General features: G+C 43.9%; 1 protein-coding gene across 2 annotated transcripts in view; it reads right to left on the reverse strand.

The window, feature by feature from the left end:
• Positions 1-25,550, reverse strand: part of SLC5A11 (solute carrier family 5 member 11) — a 57,133-nt gene that overhangs the window by 22,201 nt on the left and 9,382 nt on the right. For both annotated transcript variants that reach the window (XM_006071149.4, XM_025274625.3), the window contains 7 exons: positions 23,689-23,847; positions 20,992-21,063; positions 14,564-14,668; positions 13,310-13,369; positions 4,065-4,169; positions 2,431-2,536; positions 1,286-1,366 (listed from right to left, as the gene is read on the reverse strand). In XM_006071149.4, the coding sequence (XP_006071211.4) occupies positions 1,286-1,366; positions 2,431-2,536; positions 4,065-4,169; positions 13,310-13,369; positions 14,564-14,668; positions 20,992-21,063; positions 23,689-23,823 (664 nt within the window). In that variant the 5' untranslated portion in view covers positions 23,824-23,847. The remainder of the gene's footprint in view (positions 1-1,285; positions 1,367-2,430; positions 2,537-4,064; positions 4,170-13,309; positions 13,370-14,563; positions 14,669-20,991; positions 21,064-23,688; positions 23,848-25,550) is intronic.

A 25,550-nucleotide genomic window follows, 5' to 3' on the forward strand; every position in this document is an offset into this window, starting at 1 on the left:
GTTAAGGTAAAAATTCTTGCCTACACTCTTTGACTCCTGCTCCTAGGCTCTTCCCAATAAAGTTATTACCCACATTATCTCCCTACTCTTATCACCAGCCAGTGTGATAGGGAAGGAAGAGGGTGAGATCAGAGGTCAGTCTGACTGGGGCTTGAATCCTGGCTTTGAATTCTAGCTTTGTGACATTGGGCAGCTTTTCTGACAGCTGGTGCCCTAATTTTCTCATCCAACAAAGGGAACAACAGTAATACCAATACCATTGGGTTGCTGTGAGCATTAAATGATAGCACATCCGGATCACAAGGGTTTTAATACTTATTAATTTTTGAACTTTTAATTTTGAGATAATTATACAGAAGAGTTGTATAAGTAGCACACAGAGTTTCCATACACCCTTCTCCTAGTATTATGGAAACTAAGAAATTAACATGGGTGCATTACTATTAATCACAATAGAAGCTGTTCCGATCGCACCGCTCATGTTCTTTTACTCTTCTGGAAGTTTAGTTCAGGATCCTACACTGTGTTTATTTGTTGTGTCCCTTTATTTTCCTCCTCTCTTTGTAGTTCCTCAGTCTGTCTTTATTTTTCATGCCCCTGATGCTTTGAAGAATACTGATCATTGTAGTTTGTAAAATGTCCCTCAATTTGTCTGATGTTTATAAACGATGAAGTTGAGGGTGTATATTTCAGCAAGAATGGCACAGAGGTGGTTGTGTCCTCAGTGACCATATCAGGAGCTACATATGGGTACATCTGATTATTGTGTTATCAGTTACTATATCTTGATCATTTAGTACAGTGGTGCCATGCTTCTCCACTGTAAAGTGGATGTATGTCCCCTTGTAATTAACAAATATTTTGGATGTGATGCTTCGAGACCAAGCAAATACGCTATTTCTTCATAAACTTTCACTTGCTAACTTCAGCATTTATCGTTGGCTTTTGCCTGTAGCGGTTATTACTATGGTGTTCTAATGGTGTTATTCTATTTCCCTCACCCCACCTGCATTTATTAATTGGAATTTTCCTGTAAGGAAGAACGATTCCTTTACTTCCTTTTACTTTGTTATTTAGTTATTTATCCACACCAGTATAAGAAGTTCTATTAATTTTTCCTTAAGAAACAGTTAAATTTCCATGATCAGCACAGTTCTCTTCCAGCTAAAATAACAAATGCCTCAAGCAGGAATCCCCAGCTGGGTTTGAAACTGTGAAGAAAGCAGATGTCCCTTCTTGAGAGAGGTGTTGTCATCCACCCAAATGACCCTGGGACCCCACTTACTGTAGCCCATCAGGATGAGCGCTCCTATAAGCATGATCAGAGTCTGTAGAGCATCCGTGTAGATCACAGCTGCCAGGCCACCTAGAGGGAAGATGAGCACGGAGGTGACAGTCAGGTACTCTGATGGAGAGGAGTTATTCTGAGTGGTGGCAGAGGAAACTTTGAAATTCAGGACCTGATGGGACAGAGGTCTTAGTGTTGACTCTTTGCAAAGGTGGCCACAACAGTATCCATTTCTCATGTGCCTGCCCATTTTGTCATGTAGCTTTGCTGCTCCTTTCATATTGAGGTGAAGTTGATTTCTCTTCCTCTTAAATTGGCTTGGCCAAATGGCTTGCTTTAACCAATAGATATGGTGGAGGGGGATATTATGGAGCTTCAAGCCTGGGCCTCAAGGGGCCCCTGCAGCCCCTGCTCTTGTTCTTGTGTTGTCCTAAGACTACTATACTTCTTTAAGAAGCCCAGTCCAGGACTTCCCTGGTGGCCCAGTGGATAAGAATCTGCCTGCCAGCACAGAGAACACGGGTTCGATCCCTGGTCCAGGAAGATCCCACATGCTGCAGAGCAACTAAGCCCGTGTGCCACAGCTACTGAAGCCCTCTCACCCTAGAGCCTTTTCTCCACAACGAGAGAAGCCACCACAATGAGAAGCCCACGCACCGAAACTGGAGAGTAACCACAACTAGAGAAAACCCCTGTGCAACAGCAAAGACCAAGCACAGTCAGATAAATAAATATTATAAAAAAGAAAAAGCAGATACACATCAAGGCCCCCTGATCCCCACCAGCCACTCTTCTGGGATGCAAGTCTTGGGGGAAAAGACGAGCCTCAGGCTCCAAAATTGCAGTGGTTTGTGATCCAGCTGTGCACTGTGCTTGTGAATACACCTGCTCAGCATTTAGTAGGTTCTAAGGAAAAGTTCTTAAAGAAATAAATGGAAAATAGCTTTATGCAGGTATGGTAAAGTTTGAAATCCTCCCTTCCATCAGACAATCTTTTTCCTTTGGACAATGGCCAAGAGAAATCATATCTTCCAGGGTAACAGATTAAGAGTTCATAAAGACAAGGTCTTAGCATACTGGAACAGATGGACCACAGCCCCTGCCCACCACCTCTCCTAGCAGCACCCCTTGTCCAGTCGTACCTGCAATGGTGTATAGAGCTGTGACGGCCAGCAACCCAACTATGGCCAAGTAGAGATTTACATGCAAAGACTGCTGAATGAAGATGGCGCCTGCATACATGTCCACCTGGAGAGAAGTTGATGGGTGTATGAAAGAATGGACATTTTAGCACAATTTCCCCAGGTTCAGGCCCTAGCCTTAATTCTGAGAAACACAGAAACATCATATGTTATCCTTTCTTCACCCATCTCTTCCCAGATCAAGGGTCTCAAATGGGAACCCTATGGGTGATTATGTTTGAGATCCCTTCACTAGGCTAATACAGGTTCCTCAGTGGTCTTCCTGCTTCTCTTCTTGATCTGCTTACACTTCATCCTCAACACTGCAGCCTTATCAAACCCCGTCATGATCATCTCATCCTCTCCTCCTCATCAAAATTCTTCAGTGGCTCCCTACCTGTCCCAAGATTGTTGTTCAATTGCTAAGTTCTGTCCGACTCTTTGCAACCCCACGAACTGCAGCACACCAGGCTTCCCTGTTCTTCGCTATCTTCCAGAGTTTACTCAAACTCATGTCCATTGAGTCAGTGATGCCATCAAACCATCTCATCCTCTGTTGCCCACTTCTCCTCCTGCCCTCAATCTTTCCCAACATCAAGGTCTTTTCCAATGAGTCGGCTCTTTGCATCAGGTGGCCAAAGTATTGATGCTTCAGCTTCATCATCAGTCCTCCCAATGAGTATTCCTTGAGGATTGACTAGTTTGATCTCCTTCTGTCCAAGGGACTCTCAAGAGCCCCTCAGATAATGTCCAAATAAGTTAGAGCTCTATGCCAGGTGCTTCACAGTTTGTCTGCCACTTGATTTCATTTCCTTTACTCACTTCATGCTCCCAGTCCCCTAGGCATGCTGAAATACACACTGTTTCCCTAACAAGTCAAACTTGCATGTTCTGTCCATCTATCTGGAATGCCAATTCCTCTTTCTCTATATTTTCTCAGCATCGTTCTCACACGTAACTTCCCTTGGGAAGGCTTCCCCACATCTGTAGATTCCCACCAGGATGAGAGCAAGTGTTGTCCTTCTAAGTCTTTCTTTCACATCTGGAGCTGGCAGAGTCAGTTATTGTTGTTTGAATTGAATGGAATGCCTATACCCCGCCCTTAGACGCCTCACATCGGACAAGGTCTCCCCCAGTTCCAGATTGAAGAGAAGATGGCATCCTTGTGAGTCAGGCCGAGCCGCACCTCCTGGAGATTGCCAAGCATCTGCTCTTGGCCGCTTTCCAGGAGATCTGCCTATCCAAAGGTCAGGGTGGGACAGGTTGAATGGCTGCCAGCACATATGACTCATAGCTGATAACTGCCTGATCCCAGGAGGAAAATGACAGACTCACCCTAGGGCTCTCAGAGTCCCATTCAGTGTCGGGTGCCATCCTGAGATGTTGCTGAAGAAGCTTTGGCAGGAGACAAGGGAGGAGTCCTCTCCACCTTTTCCCCATACTTCCTCCGCCCCTGCTTGCCCTTTGCCCCCACCCCTCCCATCTTCCTAGAACCTCCCAGAAGCTTCCTCAATAAGAGAAGAACATGGATGGGCAGCGGATGCCACAAGCAATGGGCTGTAATGAGCTTCTCACCCGCTGCGTCCCCGTCTTACCGAGATCTTGGTGAAGATGTAGATAAACAGGTAGAGCACAGCCAGGATGATGGGAATCCTGTTGCCACCAAAACGTTTCCGTAGGTACTCTGGCATCGTGGTGACCTGGGGACCAGAGCTGAGCTTTTGCCACCCAGCAGCCCTTCCTCCCCCTCCTCCCCAAACTCAGAAGCACAGATGGTCTTCTTGGGATTCTCAGTGGGAGACTTAAGAGGGAGGAGAAAATGGGGACCAAAGGGTGGGGTGAGGATGAATTGGGGTTCTGTGAAGAGCTATGTACTTAACTATCATATATGCCAAATGTATATCCTATCCCAATTTTTGCCATTTGTGTTATTAATGTTATTTTATAAAACTTATAAATGTTACTATAAAACAATGTTTTTCTTTAAACCAACTCATGTTTATTTTTTTATATTTATTTATTTTTTAAATTGAAGGATAATTGCTTTATCATGTTTACATTTAAATAAACATCTAAAAAGAGAAGGAAATTGCAACCCACTCCAGTATTCTTTATTCTTGCCTAGACAATCCCATGGACAGAGGAGCCTGGTGGGCTACAGTCCATGGGGTCTCAAGGAATCCAGACACAACTGAACACACACACACACTCACATCTATAAATAACAATGCAAATCACTACTGTGAAATGGAAAAATCAATCCTAAACTTAAGGGAACCAGCAAAAATATACACATTGATAATAAAATAACTCATTTATGTTCTCTTCATTTCTGGTGCCTTCCTCTTGCATACCAAAAACCCTGGGCCTGGAACCTACTCTTTAAAAAAAAAAAGTCATCAGAAAAGTGTTGGACAGATGTTAAAAGCACACTAACCCCAACATGATACATTACCCTTGAGCTCATTGAAGACAATGGAGGAGGCGATAACTTCTCTAGATGATTCAGTGTCGTTGGTTCCATATCTAATGCATAAAATCATCTCAACAATCTCCATTTGTCCTTGCTCTAAACTTTGGGGAAATTGTTCTAAACTGTTAACCAGGTTACCAGGAACACAGAATCCTAAAAGCAAAATGTGCACATTCCGAAGACAGCAGAGAGACCAGGGCAGCACTGAGTGAGCGGCTCGCCCATGGTCCAGATGGGTGGTCCCAGGCTGGCTGTCCTTGCCATATGGGGCACCCCAGGGGCTGGGTCATGCTGATGAGAACCATTATTTGGGTGATACTTTTCTTGGGGGATGGCATGTCCTTTCCCAATCTCCTCACTGTACCCCCAGACTTGGGTTCAGAGGATGCTGTGTCTGGACAAAAGAACCTCAAACCAAAAACTTTTCTTCCATGAGAACCTAGATCTCGGATGGAGAAGGACAGAGTGCTGATTATATTCACAGAAATCTTTGCAGCCCCTCTTCCAGGCTGCTGCTGCTTGGATGTTTCCCAGTCTAATCCAAGGAGGAGACTAATGGGTACCCAAACATGAGCTGACAGACGGCCAACCATCCATCCCACGGTCAGATGCGAAGGCAGAAGAAGCTCGGAGGGGAGACTGGGAGAAACTGGATGGCCAGACTTGATTTAAGAATGATAAACTGAGACTTCCCTGGTGCTCCAGTGGCTATGCAGTGGACCTGTGTTCGATCCCTGGTCTGGGAACTAGGTCCCACATTGCCGCAGTTAAGGGTTTGCATGCTGCAACTAAAGATCCTGCCTGCCACAATGAAGACCCAATGCAGCTAAATTAATAAATTAAAAAAAAAAAGAATGCCAAATTGTTAATAGTAAAACCTGGGTATTCAAGACTATAAGGGTGTACAGTGTAAAATTATTTCAACATTAATGTATGTTTGAAAATCTTTTCATAATAAAATACTGGCCAAAAAATTGAACTCTAGAAATAAATATGTATGTGCTCAGTTGCGTCCAACTCTTTGTGACCCCATCGACTGCACCCCCGCCAGGCTCCTCTGTCCACGGGGATTCTCCAGGCAAGAATACTCGAGAGGGTTGCCATGCCCTCCTCCAGGGGATCTTCCCAATACAAACCCAGGTCTCCCACATTGCAGGCAGATTCTTTACCGACTGAGCCACCAGGTAAGCCCATAGAAGTAAATAAATGAACACCTTGAAATTTTGAAAACTTGAAAAGTATCTCTTCCCTCCCCCATCCCTGAAAGGGCATTTAGGGGTTCTGACCCCGGTGAATGTCTTGTCTCAACCTTCTGATTTGTTGCAAGGCAAACAGGGGTTTTTCCTGAAGCACATGCCACTAAAGTCTGACACTATCAGGGAATAACACACAGAGGGATTCAGTCAAACCGTACTGAATGGACACACTCTTGGTGACAGTTTGTGGTTGTTCGTTAGTTGCTATGTCGTGTCCGACTCTTTTTCGACCCCATGGACTGTAGCCCACCAGACTCCTCTGTCCATAGGATTTCCCAAGCAAGAATACTGGAGTGGGTTGCCATCTCCTTCTCCAGGGGATCTTCCTGACTCCAGGATCAAACCGACATCTCCTGCTTGGCAGGCGGATTCTTTACTACTGAGCCACCTGGGAAGCCCTCTGGTGATGGTGTCAGAGCTAATTAGAGAGAGCGCATGAAAGCTTTGGCCCATTCAGATAGGTGGACTAAGGATGATGCTGCTCAAGCGGATTCACTCTCTGGTCTGTGAATGACAACCATCAGCTGGTCTTGCTGGAGAGCGACATTCCTATCCTTGGCTGACAGCCTTTATTATCAATTGACCTCCATTTCGATCTACAGAGAGCTGTACAGCCTGCTACATGCAGGAAGTTTCTAATGAGCTAAGAGAGGAAGGAGGCATGAAAGTCATCAGAAAGTGAGCGGCACTGGTATCTAGAAATCAGACTCTGGGGAGAAACGTGATGCTAGCTGACAGATGGGAGGCAGCACCCAGGCTGTTTGTCGTAAAGTGGCTGAGAAGGCAATTTGGAAGAAAACAAGGTTGAGAGACAGAGATGTGAATGACTGTTGACACAGGAACCACCCTATGAGTGTTGCTGGGTGAACATTAACAGGAAATAAACACAGCCAATGACAGCTGCCCCGAGAGAGGACCTCCTGAGCTCCATGCTCTGGGGGCTCCTCATCTTCTGAGGATGGAGGGTGGCGAGAGGACGTCAGCATCTGTCTTACTCTCCCTTGAATCAGATCCAGACCGCCACACTCCATCCTCATGGGAAACCCCTCCCTCTTCCTCAGAAAGCCATGTCATCAGTCATAGCAACCTCCGCTCACCCCAACCCTCCCCAGAACCCTGTTCAGCAGCCAATGAGAATTTCAGTTCCTTTGTGGTCTCGCCCTCTTTCTAGGCTTTCCTCCAGTCTGGAAGCAGTTTCAAGGACAGTGCAGAGAACCTACATGGGACACCTTGTACAGTGTCTTAGCCCCAACAACAGACAGGCATTTCTACCTCAACAACTCATTTCTCTGGCCAGCATCCAAACCTCATCATCTCCAGGACTCCATTCACCTCCAATCCCTAAAGTTTTCATCAATTCCACCATCTCATTGCTCAGCCTGATGACCCTGGCTTTGGCACTTGACTGAGATTTTCAGTCCCTAAATGGTGCCTCTTCTTTTGAATGTCAGCTCATCCTGCCTTTTGATTCCTTCTGAAATCATGGACCCTGCTACTGAGTAGCTTCAACAAATATTTTTCAAGTATCCATTATGTATCAGACACTACTTACTTTTGGCTGCCCTGGGTCTTTGCTGCCGCGTGTGCAGGCTTTTGATTGCAGCGGCATCTCTTGTTGCAGCGTATGGTCTCTAAGTGTGCAGGCTTAGTAGTTGTGGCCCACAGGCTTAGTTGCCCTGTGGCACATGGCATCTTCCTCGACCAGGGATCAAACCCATGTTCTCTGCACTGGCAAGCAGATTCTAAACCCCTGGACCACCAAGGAAGTCCCCAGACCTTATTCTACACACTGAGAGAAACCAAAACTGGTTCCTGCCCTCCTGGAGCTTACGATCTAATGGGAGAGACACGCAGTCTAGTGCAGTGGCCCTCAATGGAAAGAAGAAGATTTCCTATCTCCCCAGGGAACATGTGGCAATGTCTGGAGACGCTGTGGCTGCCACAATTTGAAGGGTGCCATTGTCATCTAGTTGTAGCTCAGTCGGTAAAAAATCTGCCTGCAGTGCAGGAGACCCGGGTTCGATCCCTGGGTTGGGAAGATCCCCTGGAGAAGGAAATGGCAACCCCACTCCAGTATCCTTGCCTGGAAAATCTCATGGACAGAGGAGCCTGGTGGGCTACAGTCCATGGGGTCACAAAGAGTCAGGCACGACTGAGCGACTATCACTAACACTAATTGTCATCTAGTGGATAGAGATAGGGGATGCTGAGAAAACATCCTAAAATGCACAGACCACCCCTCATACATGCATATACACACACACAGCAAAGACTTATCCTGGTCCAGGGACTTCCCTGGTGTTCCATTAGCCAAGACTCTGTGTTGTCAATGCAGGGGGCCTGGGTTCAATCTCTGGTCAGGGAACTAGATCCCATGTGTGGCAACTGAGACCCAACACAGTCAAATAAATAGATATTAAAAAAAAGAGAATTAGCCTGCCCCAAATGTTGCCACAGCTAATGTTGAGAATGTATAGTGGGAGAGACACAGTCTAATGGGAGAGGTGGATTAATCTGATAATCACACAAGCAAATACAAAACAGCCATGATAGCAAACAAAGGAGGAGACTTAACCTAACCAGAAAGGTTAGCCCTCCAGACAGGGCTTCCTGGGGGAAGAGTTGCTTAAAGTAGGAATTGGACAGATGATAGGAGCTAACAAAGTCACAAAGGAAAAGGAAACTTTACAAGAAGAGGGGAAAGTTTTGCATTAGGCTGGTGATGCAGAGCCTGTTGAGGATGAGAAACTGTTAAATACTGTCTGGAATACAGTTCGCATACAGCTCAATAAATCCTTCTTCAAAGAACGAATAAATGAATGAACTGACAGGAGTATACTGTGGATGGAGAGTAGGGCGGATCTCTAAACAGTAGGAGTCATTTTCCATATTCAAAAGTAAAATTGGTCTATAATTTTCTTGATGGATAAAATTAGCATCATCCTAGTCTCAAAACATGGTATACAAAAGTCAATCCTAGGTGGATAATTGACTTAAAAATGAAAAGTTCTAGATGGTAATATAGGAGAATATCTTTATGACCTTTGAATAGGAAAATATTTTTAAAATAAGATATAAAAGGCAGTAATTAAGGAAAAGTGGTAAATGGAACAACATTAAAATTAAGATCAGTTAAAGAGAACCCTCTTGCACCATTGATGGCAATGTAAATTGGCACACTCACTATGGAAAACAGTACGCAGCTTCCTTGAGTGAGTGAAAGTTGCCCAGTTGTGTCCGACTCTTTGTGACCCCATGGAATTGAGGTCCATGGAATTCTCCAGGCCAGAATACTGGAGTGGGTAGCCTTTCCCTTCTCCAGGGATCGAACCCAGGTCTCCTGCATTGCAGGTGGATTCTTTACCTGCTGAGCCACAAGGGAAGTGGAGTTTCCTTAGAACAGTAAAGGTAGAGTTATTGTATAATCCAGCAATCCCACTCCTGGGCATGTATGTCAGAAAAGATTATAATTCAAAAAGACACATGCAACCCATGTTCACAGCAGTATTATTTAAAACAGCCAAGACATGGAAGCAAGCTAGATGTCCATCGACAAACAAATGGATAAAGAAGATGTGATATATGTATACAATGGAATATCACACAGTCATAAAAAAGAATGAAATAATGCCATTTGCAGCAACATGTATGCACCTAGAGATTATCATACTAAGTGAAGTAAGTCAGAGAGAGAACAAATATTGTATAATATAACATATTTGATATCTAAAATATGACATAAATGAACGTATCTACAAAACTGAAATAGACTCAGACAGAGAACAGGCTTGTGGTTGCAAAGGGGGTGAGGAGTGGGGGAGGGATGGATTGGGAATTTGGGGTTAGCAGATGCAAACTCATCTGTAGAATGGATAAACAATAAGGTCCTCCTGTATAGCACAGGGAACTACATTCAACAGCCTATGATTAACCGTAATGGAAAAGAATATGGAAAGAATATATATATATGTATAACTGCATCAATTTGCTGTACAGCAGAAATGAACACAATGTTGTAAATCGACCATACTTGAATAAAATAGCTTTTATTTTTTATTATTTTTTTTTATAAAATAGCTTTTAAAAAGATCTGTTTATCAAAAAATACCATTAAGAGTTAAAATGCAAACCACAGAGTAGGGGGCAAAGACACTTGCAATACATGTAATCAGCTTGTTTCCAGAATGTACAAAGAACTTCTATCAATAAGAAGAAACTGTAGAACATAAGAGAAAAGTTGGCCAAAGTCCTAGACATGTTACTTTCCCGAAGAGGACAATGAATGGCCAGAAAATATATAAACAGAATTGCCAATGGAAAGCACAGGGAGAAAACTACACAGTCACCAAATTGGCAAGGATTTTAAAACTGGAAAATGCCAAGTATTGCCAAGAACATAGAGCAATGGCACAAAGGGAATTTGCATGCCCCACTGCTGGGAGTATAAACTGAGAGAGCTACTCTGGGAAGAAATTTGGCAATGTCTAACCAAACTTGGCACCCCACTCCAGTACTTTTGCCTGGAAAATCCCATGGATGGAGGAACCTGGTGGGCTACAGTCCATGGGGTCGCAAAGAGTCGGACACGACTGAGCCAGTTCACTTTCACTTTTCACTTTCATGCATTGGAGAAGGAAATGGCAACCCACTCCAGTGTCCTTGCCTGGAGAATCCCAGGGACGGGGGAGCCTGGTGGGCTGCCGTCTATGGGGTCGCACAGAGTTGGACACGACTGAAGCAACTTAGCAGCAGCAGCAGCAGCAGCAACCAAACTTGATAAACACATCCAATGACCCAGAAATTCCATCTATAGTTAGATTTTCCTCCATAAACATAATGTTTATATTCATCAGGACACTCGTATAAAAACGTTACCAGGACTTCCCTGGTGGTCCAGTGATTAAGAATCCACCTGGCAACACAGGGGACACGGGTTCGTGGTCTGGGAAGATCCCACGTGCCGTGAGGCAGCTAAGTCTATGCACCACAATTACTAAGCCTGCAGTCTAAAGCCTGTGGTCTGCAACACGAGAAGACACCGCAATGAGAAGCCCAGGCACTGCAGCGAAGAACACGCCCCACTCAGCGCAACTAGAGAAAGCCCACGTGCAGCAACGCAGACCCAGCACAACCAAAAATAAATAAGTAATTTTTAAAAATGTTATCAGCAACACTGTCCATCACAGGCTAACACTGCTGTGCTGTGCTTAGTCTCTCAGTCGTGTCTGACTCTGTGACCCCATGTACGGTCCCCACCAGGCTCCTCTGCCCATGGGGGTTCTCCAGGCAAGACTACTGGAGTGGGTTGCCACGTTCTCCTCTAGGCTAGCATTAGAAACAACCTAAATGCTTGTGAACAAAAGGAGAGACAAATATACTGGAGTATAATCATACTCTGGGATACTACATAGCAATGGAAATTAACCAGGTACACGCAAGGAAAGAACGTTACCCACCATTCCATGTACTATATTTCATTCCAAATAAGTAAAATTAAACCATATACTTTAGGTGTGCACAATTAAAACTATAAAGAAAAGTAAGGGAGTGAGCTCAGTGAAAGTCACAAAGAAAGGAAGACATTGCTATCTGGTAAAGGCACGTGAGGGAGGGTATGACACTTTGTGACTCGATCTGGGTATTCGTTTTAAACAATTTGCTAAGCACCACATTTGTGTCTTATCACTGTTTTGTGTTTATTTTATTGCCCAATAGAAATGGATTGGGTAGTTTTTTATTGCTCCTCAGCACTGTGGCATTTATTATCTAACATCAGCTTCATCTCCCCTTTGAATAAAATGTTGACCAAAGAACGGCTGGAGCCACAGGAATTTTTAATTGAGCAATAAAGCCTGGAGATCCTTTCACAGCAGCACAATTCTGTCAATTTCAGCCCTTTTCACGGCATGATATTCACAGTACAGATACCCAGTCCCCCAATCAGTGATACTGTGGGAGTCCCCAGGTTTCTCTATTACAAACCACAGCAATCATTTCAATTCTTCATGCCTCTTCTTAACCTTCGACCACACAAGTTCCTTCCTCACTCTCAGCAAATGACACCATCTTCTACTTCACAGAGAAAATAGAAACCATCAGCTAAAAATATCTGGCCACCCTACCTTTAAACTGACCTACATCTCCGCCATCCTTTACTCCTTCCTATTCAAGGTGCTCAAGAAAGACCCACTGATCCAGAGATCTTCATTTCTAGTTAGTGTTATTCTGCCTCAGAGATTTTGTCCATGTAGGGGCTGGGCAGACCCAGGCTTCCTGTCGACCAAAAGCCATGCTTTTAGACTCAGTATTATCTCCAAGCGAGATAATTTATTTATTCCTACCTCACTGCCTTTGCATAAGATTGCACTATTTCCAGTACAGAGTGATTTTTTAAATGATTTTTCTGATCATTAAGTAGTTCGACTTTGTATATTTTTTAGTTTCCATAATAAAAAGTTAAAATCAGTCATTACTTGATGAATAACACTGATACTGTGTGATCTTGGTCTGCCTAGTAGAATATCTAAAACAGGACTAAGTCGAGAGGGTATGTGTGACAGAAAGCTGTCAATAAGAGCAGAAGTGATTTTTTAAACTACCTCTGTCAGCAAGTCTAAAGCACTACTATTTTGTAACAAAAAATTTGACATATTACATCAGCCAGAAATAACTCAATTATTATAGTTTTAGGTGGAAAGGAAGGAAAAAAAATCACTGAATCATGTGGGTGTGTGTGTCTGTGTTGAAAGCAGTAATCTGTTAAGGCTTAAACATTCAGAAAAGACTGTGATTTTGTGTTTTGACATTCAAAAAAAAAATTTTTTTTTGAGCCCACATTTCTTCCAGCCTCTGAATACCCAACATGTATCTTTGATGTCATTACTCAAAATGTTCCATCATTACTAGGTGGGAATTACCAAGGACAGTGTTCTTAATTGTCCTAATTAATACACGAGTCACCGCTCACTGATGCTGCAACCTCTTGGGGACTGTGTAACTGATGTCCACTGGCAGGACAGAGGGATGCTGCTGGGAGGGAAGGGATGAATGCAGGGCTGACCCTCCCTAAGGATCTTCCTATTCCATAGCACCTGGGCCCCCTCAGACTCACCTGACCAGTGATGTAGATTGGAAGGAAGATCCAGGACAACATCAGCACGAAAAATAAGCCCTGCCCGAGAAAACAGAATCAGGACTCAGCTCCTGCCCACATTGTGGTGACAATTTGGATTTCCTTATGTCTGGATGGAAACTGGTCTGGTCTGCTCTGGTTCCATCTCTTGCTTACTGAGTAACTCACCCTCCCTGGGCCATCACATCCCCATATTTAAACAGAACATGGGGATGAAGTGGGGCAGAGTGGCTCCCAGGGCTATGTCTCCCAAACCTTGCATATCCCACTTTGTCCCCTTGTGTTCCCTCCCCTCCTTGGGCAGGGGTTAAAACAAGGCTGTGAGGTCAGGCAGGCCCATGCTGATGAATAGCTGGTGCTGGGAGAGTTTACACAGGTCTCTGAGGCTCATTTTTCTCACCTGTGCGATGAGAGTAACAGCACCACCACTGGGTTGTTGCAAAGGAATCAGTAAGACGATGCTTACTGAGCACTTATTATATTCCAGACATTCCCGTGCACGTTTTACAAGCATGAAGTCATTTAATCCTCACAACAACCCGATATGGAAGGTACCATTATTTTCTCTGTTTTATACATGAGGCTCAGAAAGGTCAAGTAATTTGCCCAAGGTCACATAGCCTGTAAGTTTTAGAGCCCAGATTTGAATCCAAATGGTTTGGTTCTAATCTGTAATTGAATCCCATAATATGATGATGTATGCAGTGTACTTAAGTCTATGGCACAGGGTAAGCGCTTAAAAAATGAGTTGTTATGAAGATGAAGATCACTATTAATAAGTGCATCCCCTCCCAATCAGTAAAAATCATATCCTGAATGAGCCTGCTACACAGAGAGTGTGTCCTGTCTCCTGAGTATCTGCAGGGTGGCAAAAAGATCAAGAACCATGGAACCACATAAGTTTTGTGATGGGCAATTGATATCTAATATACAGAAACACCCCCCAGTCCCACAAAACCTTGTATCTTCTGCCTCTGCACAGAAGAGACTCGTGCCTTCTTTACACATATATTTGCCTTATGGACTCCCATCAAGCAAACACGGGGAAGCCTGCAATATGACTTGTAGATCAAATTGATTTTTGCTAACCAGGGATGCCCTTGATGCTTCCTGCTTGTTTCTTCATAAAGCACCACTATATTTAGAAGAGCAGAGCATGCATAAAGCTGCCCCCTGCCCAGGATCCACCTGTTAGGTAATCTTGAACTGACATTGCCCTGGAAACATACTTACATTAAGCTCGTAAGCAGTTACAGAAAGACCCGCAGCAGCACCTGACCCTGCCAGGCCAACAAAATGTCCACTTCCAACGTTGCTGGCAAACAAGGATGCACCCACCTGTGGGGAGACGGACAGGTCAGATCTTGCAGCCAAGCTCTGCGGTGGCTTCTTCCCACTCCCCTTCTTCCCATACTCCAAAGGGACCAAGACAAAAGGAGAAAGTGGGGCCATCCCTAGTTTATCTAGCAATAAAAACCTCTTCTCCGAGACTCTTTTACTTCCACCTTTAGGAAACTGACATAACAAATATGCATATCTAGGATGCCTAAAATGTAAATTGTGCCCCCCACTAGGCTTGTGCAGTGCACAACTGAACAACTGTATGCAGCATCCCTAGGGGTTAGGGAGGATAACAGGTGTTGAAGAAAGTGCTCCAGGATGAGAATCAGGAAGCCTGTGTTGTTCCTCAGTTCCACTTCTCACTTGGCAAAGTGGAGAGCCCTTCTAGTAGAACTTTAAGTGAGCAGAACAGTTCTTGAGGACCCCAATTCCTGGACTTCATTGATTACATAAGACAGACTTGGGCACCTGGCCCCAAGTTGAGCCAATTACATTCTCTCTCCTGGGAATCTGGACCTGGGAAATCATCTTTGCTGGTCCCTTAGACTTGGGGGCATGTAACCCAGGGCAGTGTGTGTGTAGCAAGGGGATGGGGAGCGGGGTGAATAGCACATTCATGTCTGCCACTCTGAGAGGAGAATGGAGAAGACTTGCAGAAAAAGGCAGCTCAAGGGAGGACAGAACCAGATAGAGACAAAGATAGAGACAGATGATGGGGGGAGAGAGCGGGAACTCTTTGCGAGGGGACTGTGGTGCCTCCCGTTGACTTTCTAGTCCCTGGTTTTCATCTGACTCTATGCGTTGGTTTGTCAGTATCACGTGAGTGTTACAGCTTAGTAGTGTTTTGAAGTAGAGAAGTCCTAAATCCTCCAACTTTTTTCTTCCTTTTCAAGTTTGTTTCAGCTATTCTGGGTCCCTGGTGTTTCCATCTGAATTTTAGGATTGCCTTACCAATTTCTGCAAAAAAAAGGAGGGGGTGTGTGATGCAGATGGAATTATGACAGGGATTGTGTTGAATCTATAGTTCAGTTTAGGGACTGTTACTATTTGTGTTAAATAGACACTACCTAATGTGCCCTTTTAATTCCCTTACTAGCTCAGGCAGCTGCAATGTCAAATTGATGGTTTTTTAACTAACACCTCTGGATAAAAAAGCTGCTCATGCTGCATGATCATTGATTTGGATCAAATAAAGACAAGTTGTACAAAGGGTGCATTCTAGAGTAAAACACTGGCAATAATATGAGAATGAGGCTTTGAACAAGATCCAATCCTGTTCTAACCTACTGGTCTTCAAGACTACTGCAGAGCTGAAGAGAAGGGGATGGGAATAGAGCCAGGTGAAACACGACAAAGCTTCCTGTTCTTATTGCGATTCAGTTGTTTTTCTTGAATTAAAGCTCCCTGGGGGCTTCCCTGGTAAAGAACCTGCCTGCCAGTGCAGGAGACATGAGAGACACAGGTTCAATCCCTGGGTCAGGAAGATCCCCTGGAGAAGAAAATGGCAACCACTCCAGTATTCTTGCCTGGAGAATCCCATGGAGAGAGGAGCCTGGCGGGCTATAGTCCATAGGGTCACACAGGGTCAGACACGACTCAAGTGACTTAACACACACACATGGGGGCTTCCCTGGCGGTACAGTAGATAAGAATCTGTCTGCCAATGCAGGGGACACAGGTTTGATCCTGGACCTGAGAAGGGTCCACATGTTGGGGAGCAACAAACCCCATGCACGGCAACTACTGAAGGTCACGTGCTCTAGAGCCTGAGCTCTGCAACAAGAGAAGCCGCCACAATGAGAGGCCTGCACACTGCAATGAAGAGGAGCCCCTGCTCACCACAACCAGGGAAAGCCCACGCTGCAACAAAGACCCAGCACAACCCAAAATGAATAAAGTAAAGAAATATTTCAATAATTAAAAAAAAAAAAAAGCTCTCTGGAGGAAATTTCAAAGATCTTTACTCTGCCATTCCCAATGACACCACCCTGCCTGTTCCTCTGAAATGTGACTTTTCCGCTCTTCCCATAAAGAACCCACACTGGCTGATGGCTTGTTTTGACCGATATGATGCAGTGAAAGTGATGCTGTGTGACTTCCAGGTCAAGGCTCAGCAGCCCGGCAGCTTTCATTTTTGCCCTTTCGAGTCAAACGCCTTGTAAAAACCTTGGGCTGGGTCACTAAACGATGAGGGGCATGTAGAGAGTGAAGCCCCAGCCTTCTAGCCATCCCCACCAGAGCCACATCTGTGGATGGGGCCGTCTTGGTGTCTAGCCCATCCAGCCAACAGCTAAATGCAGCCAAAGAGCTAAAGTGCTAAAGAGCAGAGGAGGAACCACCCACTCTACCATGCAATCATTAGAATAATACACTGAGACTTCCCTAGTGGTACAGTGAGTGAGAGTCTGCCTGCCAGTGCTGGAGAAATGGGTTCGATCCCTGGTCTGGGAAGAATCCACATGCTGTGGAACTGAGCAGCTAAAGCCTGTGCACCCCAACTCCTGAGTCCTCACCCTAGAGCCCACGAGCTGTAACTACGGAGCCTGTGTGCCTAGAGCCTGTGCTCCAAAACAAGAGAAGCCACTGTAATGAGAAGCCCGTGCACTGCAGTGAAGAGCAGCCCCCACTCACGGCAACTAGAGAGAGCCCAAGTGGAGCAATGAAGACGCAGCATAACCAAAAATTAATCTTTTACAAAGATATAATATACTGTATATACTGTATCTATATATAACAGAGTCAGTTTGGTATACAGCAGAAATTAACATAACATTGTAAGTCAGCTATACTTCAGCTTTTAAAAAATAAATTAAAAAAATTAATACACTGTAGTGGTTGTGAGCAACTACATTTATGGGTGGCTTCTTAGGAGCAATAGCTAACTGATGCACTTGTTCCAAAGCCCTTTCTCTTAACCACCCCTCCTTTTCGTTGACATCATTCTCCGGAGTGAAGAAAGCAAAGAAAGTTCCACAACTGCCCTTTTCTTCTTGACCTGGAGAAGGGTCATCCAAGAATATGAGCAAAGAAATGGATACAAGTATGCAAAAGCAGGCATACTTAGGTGAGCAGCTATATTCCAACTGAATTTTTTTTTTTTTTTGAGCCCAGCATCACTCATGATAAAGACCATTTGACCAGTATTTCTTAAAGTTCAATCATTGCGGGACTTCCCTGGTGGTCCAGTGGCTAAGACTTCACCTTCCAATGCACAGGATGTGGGGAGCTAAGATCCCACATGCCTCATGGCCAAAAATCCAAAACACAAAACAGAAACAATATTGCAACAATTTCAGTAAAAACCGTAAAGAAAAAATTCAGTCACTGAGTACTTCTTTTGTAGCCATCTCTATGTCCACTACACCTGCACTGGTATTTACTCAACATTTTACCTTATACTGACTTCTTTAACTTATATATATGATTATGTATTTTATTATTTAACCAATTATTATATATTAATATGATACATGCATATATATGTATTTACAACTTTATGTGGAAAACCAGTATCACTTGCTTTACATAGAAAAGAACCATACAAATAAAATGAAAATGAAAAAAAAAGTTATAAAATTCTATCTAGGTTCTCCAGACTACCAAATTTACTTACCCTGAAGCTTGCATTCTCTTTGTTAAACACAGATTAGTCCGTGCTAAAAGACCGGTAAAGCCATCTTAGTAGCAAACTGTGACTTTCTTTTATGTAACCAAAAGGACTGACTGAGAATAGGAAAGGGAATGTTCCCACGACGTAATCTGACGTTACTCAGTGTTGTGTCTGCACAACTGAAAAATCGCGGTGCACCCGTTCTTCACACTTAGGAAACGCTGCACTAGATTACAGGCTCCGTGAGGGTGAAGACAAGCTCAGTGAGGTCTCCTCTGTTTGGTGCAGTGCTGGACAGGGAACTGTTCTAATGAATTCACTGAATATATAATGCAGAGCTCATTTTTGGTATCTTTTGAGAACAGTGTGGTCATTGTCTTCAGACATCGTATTGACCAGAGGCTCAGATACCTGTTATCTCTCTGTATCTTACATCTTTTGGACTCCCTGCAAATGGGAAATGTCTTCTCTCTTTTTATTTGGGAGATTTAACAATTATAATAGAAGATCATGAATAAAATGATCATTCCTGATTCCTTACTCAGGACCCATGAAGCAGAGGCCTATGTGCATATGTGTGTGTGCATATGTGTATACATGTGTGCACATATGTGTGCATGTGTGTATTTCCACAAACTGTGGAAAATTCTTCAAGAGATGGGAATACCAGACCACCTTAGCTGCCTCCTGAGAAACCTGTATGCAGGTCAAGAAGCAACAGTTAGAACCGGACATGGAACAACAGACTGGTTCCAAATTAGGAAAGGAGTATCTCAAGGCTCTATACTGTCACCCTGTTTATTTAACTTATATGCAGAGTCCATCATGCGAAATGCTGGGCTGGATGAAGCACAAGCTGGAATCAATATTGCAAGGAGAAACATTAATAACCTCAGATATGCAGATGAATCTACCTCTATGGTAGAAAGCAAAGAGTAACTAAAGAGTCTTTTGACAAAGGTGAAAGAGAAGGGTGAAAAACATGGCTTAAAATTCAACATTCAGAAAACTAAGATCATGGCATCCAATCCCATCACTTCAAATAGATGGCAAATAGATGGAGAAACAATGGAAACAGTGACAGATTTTATTTTCTTGGGCTCCAAAATCACTGCAGATGGTGACTGCAGCCATGATATTAAAAGATGCTTGCTCCTTGGAAGAAAAGTTATGACAAACCTAGATAGTGCATTAAAAAGGAAGGACATTACTTTGCCAACAAAGGTCCATCTAGTTAAAGCTATGGTTTTTCCAGTAGTCATGTATGGATGTGAGAGTTGGACAGTAAAGAAGACTGAGTACCGAAGAATTAACGCTTTTGGACTGTGGTGTTGGAGAAAACTGTCGAGAGTCCCTTGGACTGCAAAAGACCAAACCAGTCAATCCTAAAGGAAACTAATCTGAATATTCATTGGAAAGAGTGATGCTAAAGCTGAAGCTCCAATATTTTGGCCACCTGATGTGAAGAGCCAGCTCATTAGAAAAGACCCTGATGCTGGAAAAGATTGAAGGCAGGAGGAGAAGGGGACAGAGGATGAGATGGTTGGATGGCATCACTGACTCAACACACATGAGTTTGAGTGGGTTCCCAGAGATGGTGAAGGACAGGGAAGCCAGGCGTGCTGCAGTCTATGGGCTCACAAAGAGCAGGACATGACTGAATGACCTAACAACAACAACAATGTATTTAGCAATGCCTTTAGCTCCCCTTGAATAGAGAATACTAATTGGGCTGTTGTATTTGTTATTTGGGTTCTCAACATTCTTTCTACCTTGTCTCAGTAATGGTCTCCTGCTGTCCTTCAGGGTCTAGCCCTTCTTATTTCTCATCACATACACCTCAGAGCAGGCTCCACGCCCTCCAGATAAGGTGCTGAGTGTGTGACCCACACTTGAGTTACTTAACACAGCAAACTACCTTGGTCACAGTGACTAACACAGAAATGGGCTTGGGACACATATTTTCCAGGGATCCTGCCATGGAGGCAGGTGCTCTTCCCATGCTAGGCTGGAGACAGAGAGGATGGAAAGTCTGGAGGAGTGGCCATCATCTTGTTGACATGAAGTTGAGCCTGTTTGGGAATGGCACCCTTCCAGAAGAAGAGATGCTGATAGAGATAGATAGATAATAGACAAATAATGGATAGATGGATAAATGTGTGTGCTTCATCGCTCAGCCCTGTGTCTGACTCTTCCCGACCCTATGGACTGTAGCACACCAGGTTCCTCTGTCTATGGGATTTTCCCAGTCAAGAATCCTAGAGTGGGTTGCCATTTCCTCCTCCAGGGGATCTTCCCAACCCAGGGATTGAACCCACATCTTCTGTGTCTCCTGCATTGCAAGTGGATTCTTTATCCTCTGAGCCATCAGGGAAGCCCAGATAGACAGGCAGATAGATAGAAAGATAGATATTAATAGAAAGACAGATAGATAGACAGATAGATGGAATAAACAGAGGGAGAAACCAGGTCCCAGGGATCACTTGCGCCCCTATACCCTGCCATACCTGAAACCAGACCAACTCTAGGTTTTTCCCTTAGGTGAGCTGATGGATTCTTTTTGTTCAAACAATTTCGAGTTGGAGCTAAGTCTTCTCTAGTTTAGACTGTGACTTCCAGACAACATGGAACCAGAGAGTCCTGAGAAAGCAAAGGCTAGACAGAGTATCAGGACTTGAAGAGTCTTTTAATTGAACCAAAGACTACTTACTGGCCACCACAGCATGTTGCCTCCAGCTAGAAAGTAGCCTTTCACGGTGTCTCTTTTGGTCTTCACTGTGGACTGAAACAGAGAAGAGCAGTGGGTAAAGGAAGTGTTAGTAATCAGAGGCACCCCCAGATGGTCTAGTCCCAGATTATAACCCGGGAGTCCAGCAAGCCAGATTCAGACATCAAATATATTTTGGAGTTTGTTTGGTATGGGGTTTTGTTTGTTTTTGTAAGAGTCCCTGAGCAATACTTCCCATGGCCATTATTTGCATGAAATATCTTACTTCACTATTTTTTGCACCATGCAGTTTGTGAGATTTAAGTTCTCCAACGAGGGATGGAACCTGGGTCCTCAGCAGTGAGAGCACAGAGTTCTAACCACTGGACAACCAGGAAAGTCCCTTAACTGTAATTTTTTTTTTTTTTAAGTGAGGGACTTCCCTGGTGTTTCAGAGGCTAAGACTCTTTTCTTCTACTTCCCTAGTTAGGGAACTAAGATCCTATATGCACTGTGGTGAGGCCCCAAAATAAAAATTTTAAATAAAAAAAAAAAGCCTCTCAGGTCCTTCAAAAAATTAGTATAGGTGATGTATGATATCATATAAGTTATAGGTGATTTACAATTTTAAAGGTTGTACTCCATTTATAGTTATAAAATACTGGCTATATCCTCTGTATTGTGCAATATATTCTTGCAGCTTATTTTATGCATAATAGTTTGTACCTCTTAATGCCCTACTCCTCTGTTTCTCCTCCCCTCTCCCCACTGATAACCGCTAGTTCCTTCTCTACATCTGTGATCCTACTTTTTTGTTCTTTTTATTTTTTTTCTTAAGATTGTTTTTTGATGTGGATCATTTTTAAAATTCTTTATGGAATTTGTTTCAATATTGCTTCTGTTTTATGTGGGGGTTTTTTGTTTGCTTTTTTGATGATGAGGCACGTGAAATCTTACTTCCCTGACCAAGGATGGAACCCACATCCAGCCAGGGAAGTCCTTTTACTTCTTTTTAGTTATTTTCACTAGCTTGTTGTACTTTTTAGATCAAACATGTTTTGTTTGACCCATGGTTTGTTTTTTCTGTTTATGTATTTGTTTCTGGCCGTGTGGAGTTTTGGTTGTGGCACCCAGGTTTCTCTCTGGTTGTGGCACACGGGCTCAGTAACAGATGGGATATTAGTTCCCCTACCAGCGATCGAACCTGTGTTCCCTGCATTTGAAGGCGGATTCTTAACCACTGGTCCTCCATGGAAGTCCCTGTTTGATGTCTGGTTTTTAAGATTTTCATTTGAATCCCTTAGAGGAGACAAACTGTTGAGGTCATCACCCCCTACAACTCCCTGCCTCACACATGTATAATAACCTACTAGGTCCCCCTAGACATCTGAGTTTTAGACCATGCTTTGTCTGTGACAGCCCACACTGGATGTCATTTACTGAGTATCAGTACTATGTACCCGGGGGCTGCCCTGGTGACTCAGACGGTAAAGAATCTGCCTGCAATGCAGGAGACCTGGGTTCTATCCCCTGCGTCGGGAAGATCCTCTGAAGAAGTAGCAACCCACTCCAGTGTTCTTGCCTGGAGAATTCCATGGACAAAGGAGCCTGGAGGCTACAGTCCATGGGATTGCAAAGAGTCCGACACGACTGAGTGACTTTCATTCAGTCACTCACTATGTGCCAGGCTCTGCAGTAAGCATTTTGAAGCATCATCTCATTTTAATCCTCACCAACTCCTGTGAGAGCTTCTCTGGTGTCTCAGATGGTAAAGAATCTGCCTGCAATGCAGGAGACCCAGGTTCCATCCCTGGGTTGGGAAGATCCCTTGGAGGAGGGAATGGCAACCTACTCCAGTATTCTTGCCTGAAGAATTCCATGGACAGAGGAGCCTGGAGGGCTACAGTCCATGGGGTCACAAACAGTTGGACTGAGCAACTTTCACTTTCAGTTTCTATGAGGTTGGTATCATCAAGCCAATCTAATACACGAACAAACCAAGGCTCAGAAGTAGTCCCTTATCTAGTGCCATATTTCTACAGAGAGGAAGACTGAGAACTCAAGCCCAGGTCAGCCTGATTTCAGAGCTCTTTGGGAGTGAGCTTCTTGGCCCTAAAGGTACTTTAACAGAGACATTTAAACCACTAAGTGATCTTGGATAAGTTGTAACTTCTTCCAGCTCTGGGTGCAGATATTGGTAAGAGGAGTCTTACTGGATGAGAGATGACATGAAATGATATCTTTTCATCCCTGCAAAAGATCTTACTATAGCAAACAGATACTTTGGCTCATTCCTGCTGAATCCTGACATGGGAAGTATTTTCCAAGAGTAAAGAACTCCTGGTGCTAAAAGGGATCATCTAAATCCAGGGCTCCCCAAACCAGTACTACATCAGAGTCTCCTGATTCTCTTGTGAAATTACAGATTCCCAGCAACTCTAACCCTTATTCTAACTCTGCCTGTACTCCCTAATCCTGATCCCAATCCTGTCTGACTTGAAAACCTTGACTCTTAGGACTTCCCTGGTGGTCCAGCAGTTAGGACTCCACACTTTCACTGCATGGGGCATGGATGTGATCCCTGGTTGGGGACCTAAGAACCCACAAGCCATGCAGTGTGGCCAAAGATAAAAATAAAAAAGAATCAAGTTCTACTTACTGTAAAACCTTGAGCCAGTCTCTCCCTCTGACTTGACTTACCCATAGTCCAACAGCCAGGACAAAGAGGAAATATAGAACCAGCACTGCGATGTCACCTGCTTCCAGCGTCCTCCGGGGAAACGCCTCCAGGGGATCTGACTGTGTGAGTGGAGGGCTGCTGGCGCTGCTCTCCATGGTCCTGAACGAACTCTTGCAACGCTGTGGAAGTGCAAATGTGTGTCACATGCCAGGACCCGGTGCCACTCTCCTCACCCTCTCTGTAACTGTCTCCTTGGGCAACCAAGCAGGAAGACACATGTGGAAGGATGTGTGATGGAGACAGACCTCAGGAAGGCAAATCCATCCGTTCTCTCTGTCATTCACCAAATATTTACAAGGAAGTCACATCCAATCTACAGTTAATGTTCACCAACCCCACCGCTCACTTGGCAAAATACAAAGAAAAACAAACAGCTTAAGTAATATAGATGTCTCACCACCCTCTTTCACGTATCCAGGAGTGAGAGAAAAACAGGACACCCGAGTCAGTCTGTTTCCCTGGTACCTCACAGCCAGGTGAAAGTCAAGCCAGCAATTTTGCCTAAGGCTCAGCCAGTCAATACAATCTTGTTTCACTGCTGGATATGCCCATAAAATGTGTATGTTTATTTATTTTTAAATTTGTATTTATTTTTTACTTTGGCTGCACTGGGTCTTTGTTGTTGCGAGTGATCTTTCTCTCCTCGCAGTGCACGGTTTTTTCATTGTGGTCGCTTCTCTTGTTGCAGAGCACCAGCTCTAGAGTGCACAGGCTTCAGTATTTGTGGCTCGCAGGCTCTAGAGCACAGGCTCAGTAGTTATGGCTCACAGGCTTAGTTGTCCCATGGCATGTGGAATCTCCCAGGACCAGGAATGGAACCTGTGTCCATGCGTTGGAAGGTGGATTCTTAGCCACTGGACCATCAGGGAAGTTGAAATGTGTTTCTTTAATAAACATGTATATAGCACCTGCAACATGACAGGCATCATCCTAAGTGTTTATAACCTTGCAAAGTGGGCAGCCCAATAATGGGGTAACACAACTCATAGATAATAACACAATATAATGTTTCATACAAGTGGGTGTGTATAATGACAGACATATTAAGGATTCAAGCCTAAGAGTCATCCAGTTGGCTCCACCCCTTACTGACCCTGAGAGCTTGGACAAATTCCCTAACTTCTCTAATTCTTTGCATTCCCATCTGAAAATGGGACAATAAGAGGTTACATTTCACAGATCGTCATGATCTAGTACCTGTAAAGTGTGGAGAACAATGCCACACACAGCTGTGCTCAGTAAATTATAGCTATTATCACTATTACTAATTTTCTACAATAGGCAGTGAGGCAAAGACCACCTAATTTTACATGGAGGAAAAGAGATGATAGTATATGAGCTGGGTTTTGAAGAATGCGTAGGTGGTCCTACACGCCATGAGCAGGGATGCAGGTACATTCCAGGCTAAGGCAACAGTATCTACAGACATTAAGATGTGAATAAGCATGTCATGCTTAAGGAACCATCAGATTCTTCCCTGAGGATTAAGATTGGGAGCAGGGAAGTGGGCAGTGAGGCTCATTATCTATGAAGGCATTAAACCAGCTCTTTGATGACATTCAAAGGATTCTCTAAGGTCAGTAGTTTTCTTTCTACAGAAAGCAGATATCATCACCTTCAGATATTATCCCCTGTTTCTATAACAAATATTTTATAATACTCTTTTTACTGAATACTGAAATGAAACTCACAGATAATGTTACCTACCTACACACATTTAAAAAATCAATATAAAGCTCTATTATAAAAGAGAAATAAAAGAACAGCAATTTATGGTTAAAATGATGGATAATTCAACATATAACTGCTCCATCTGACGCAA

The sequence above is a fragment of the Bubalus bubalis genome, chromosome 24, assembly GCF_019923935.1.
Source record: "Bubalus bubalis isolate 160015118507 breed Murrah chromosome 24, NDDB_SH_1, whole genome shotgun sequence".
NCBI lineage: Eukaryota > Metazoa > Chordata > Mammalia > Artiodactyla > Bovidae > Bubalus > Bubalus bubalis.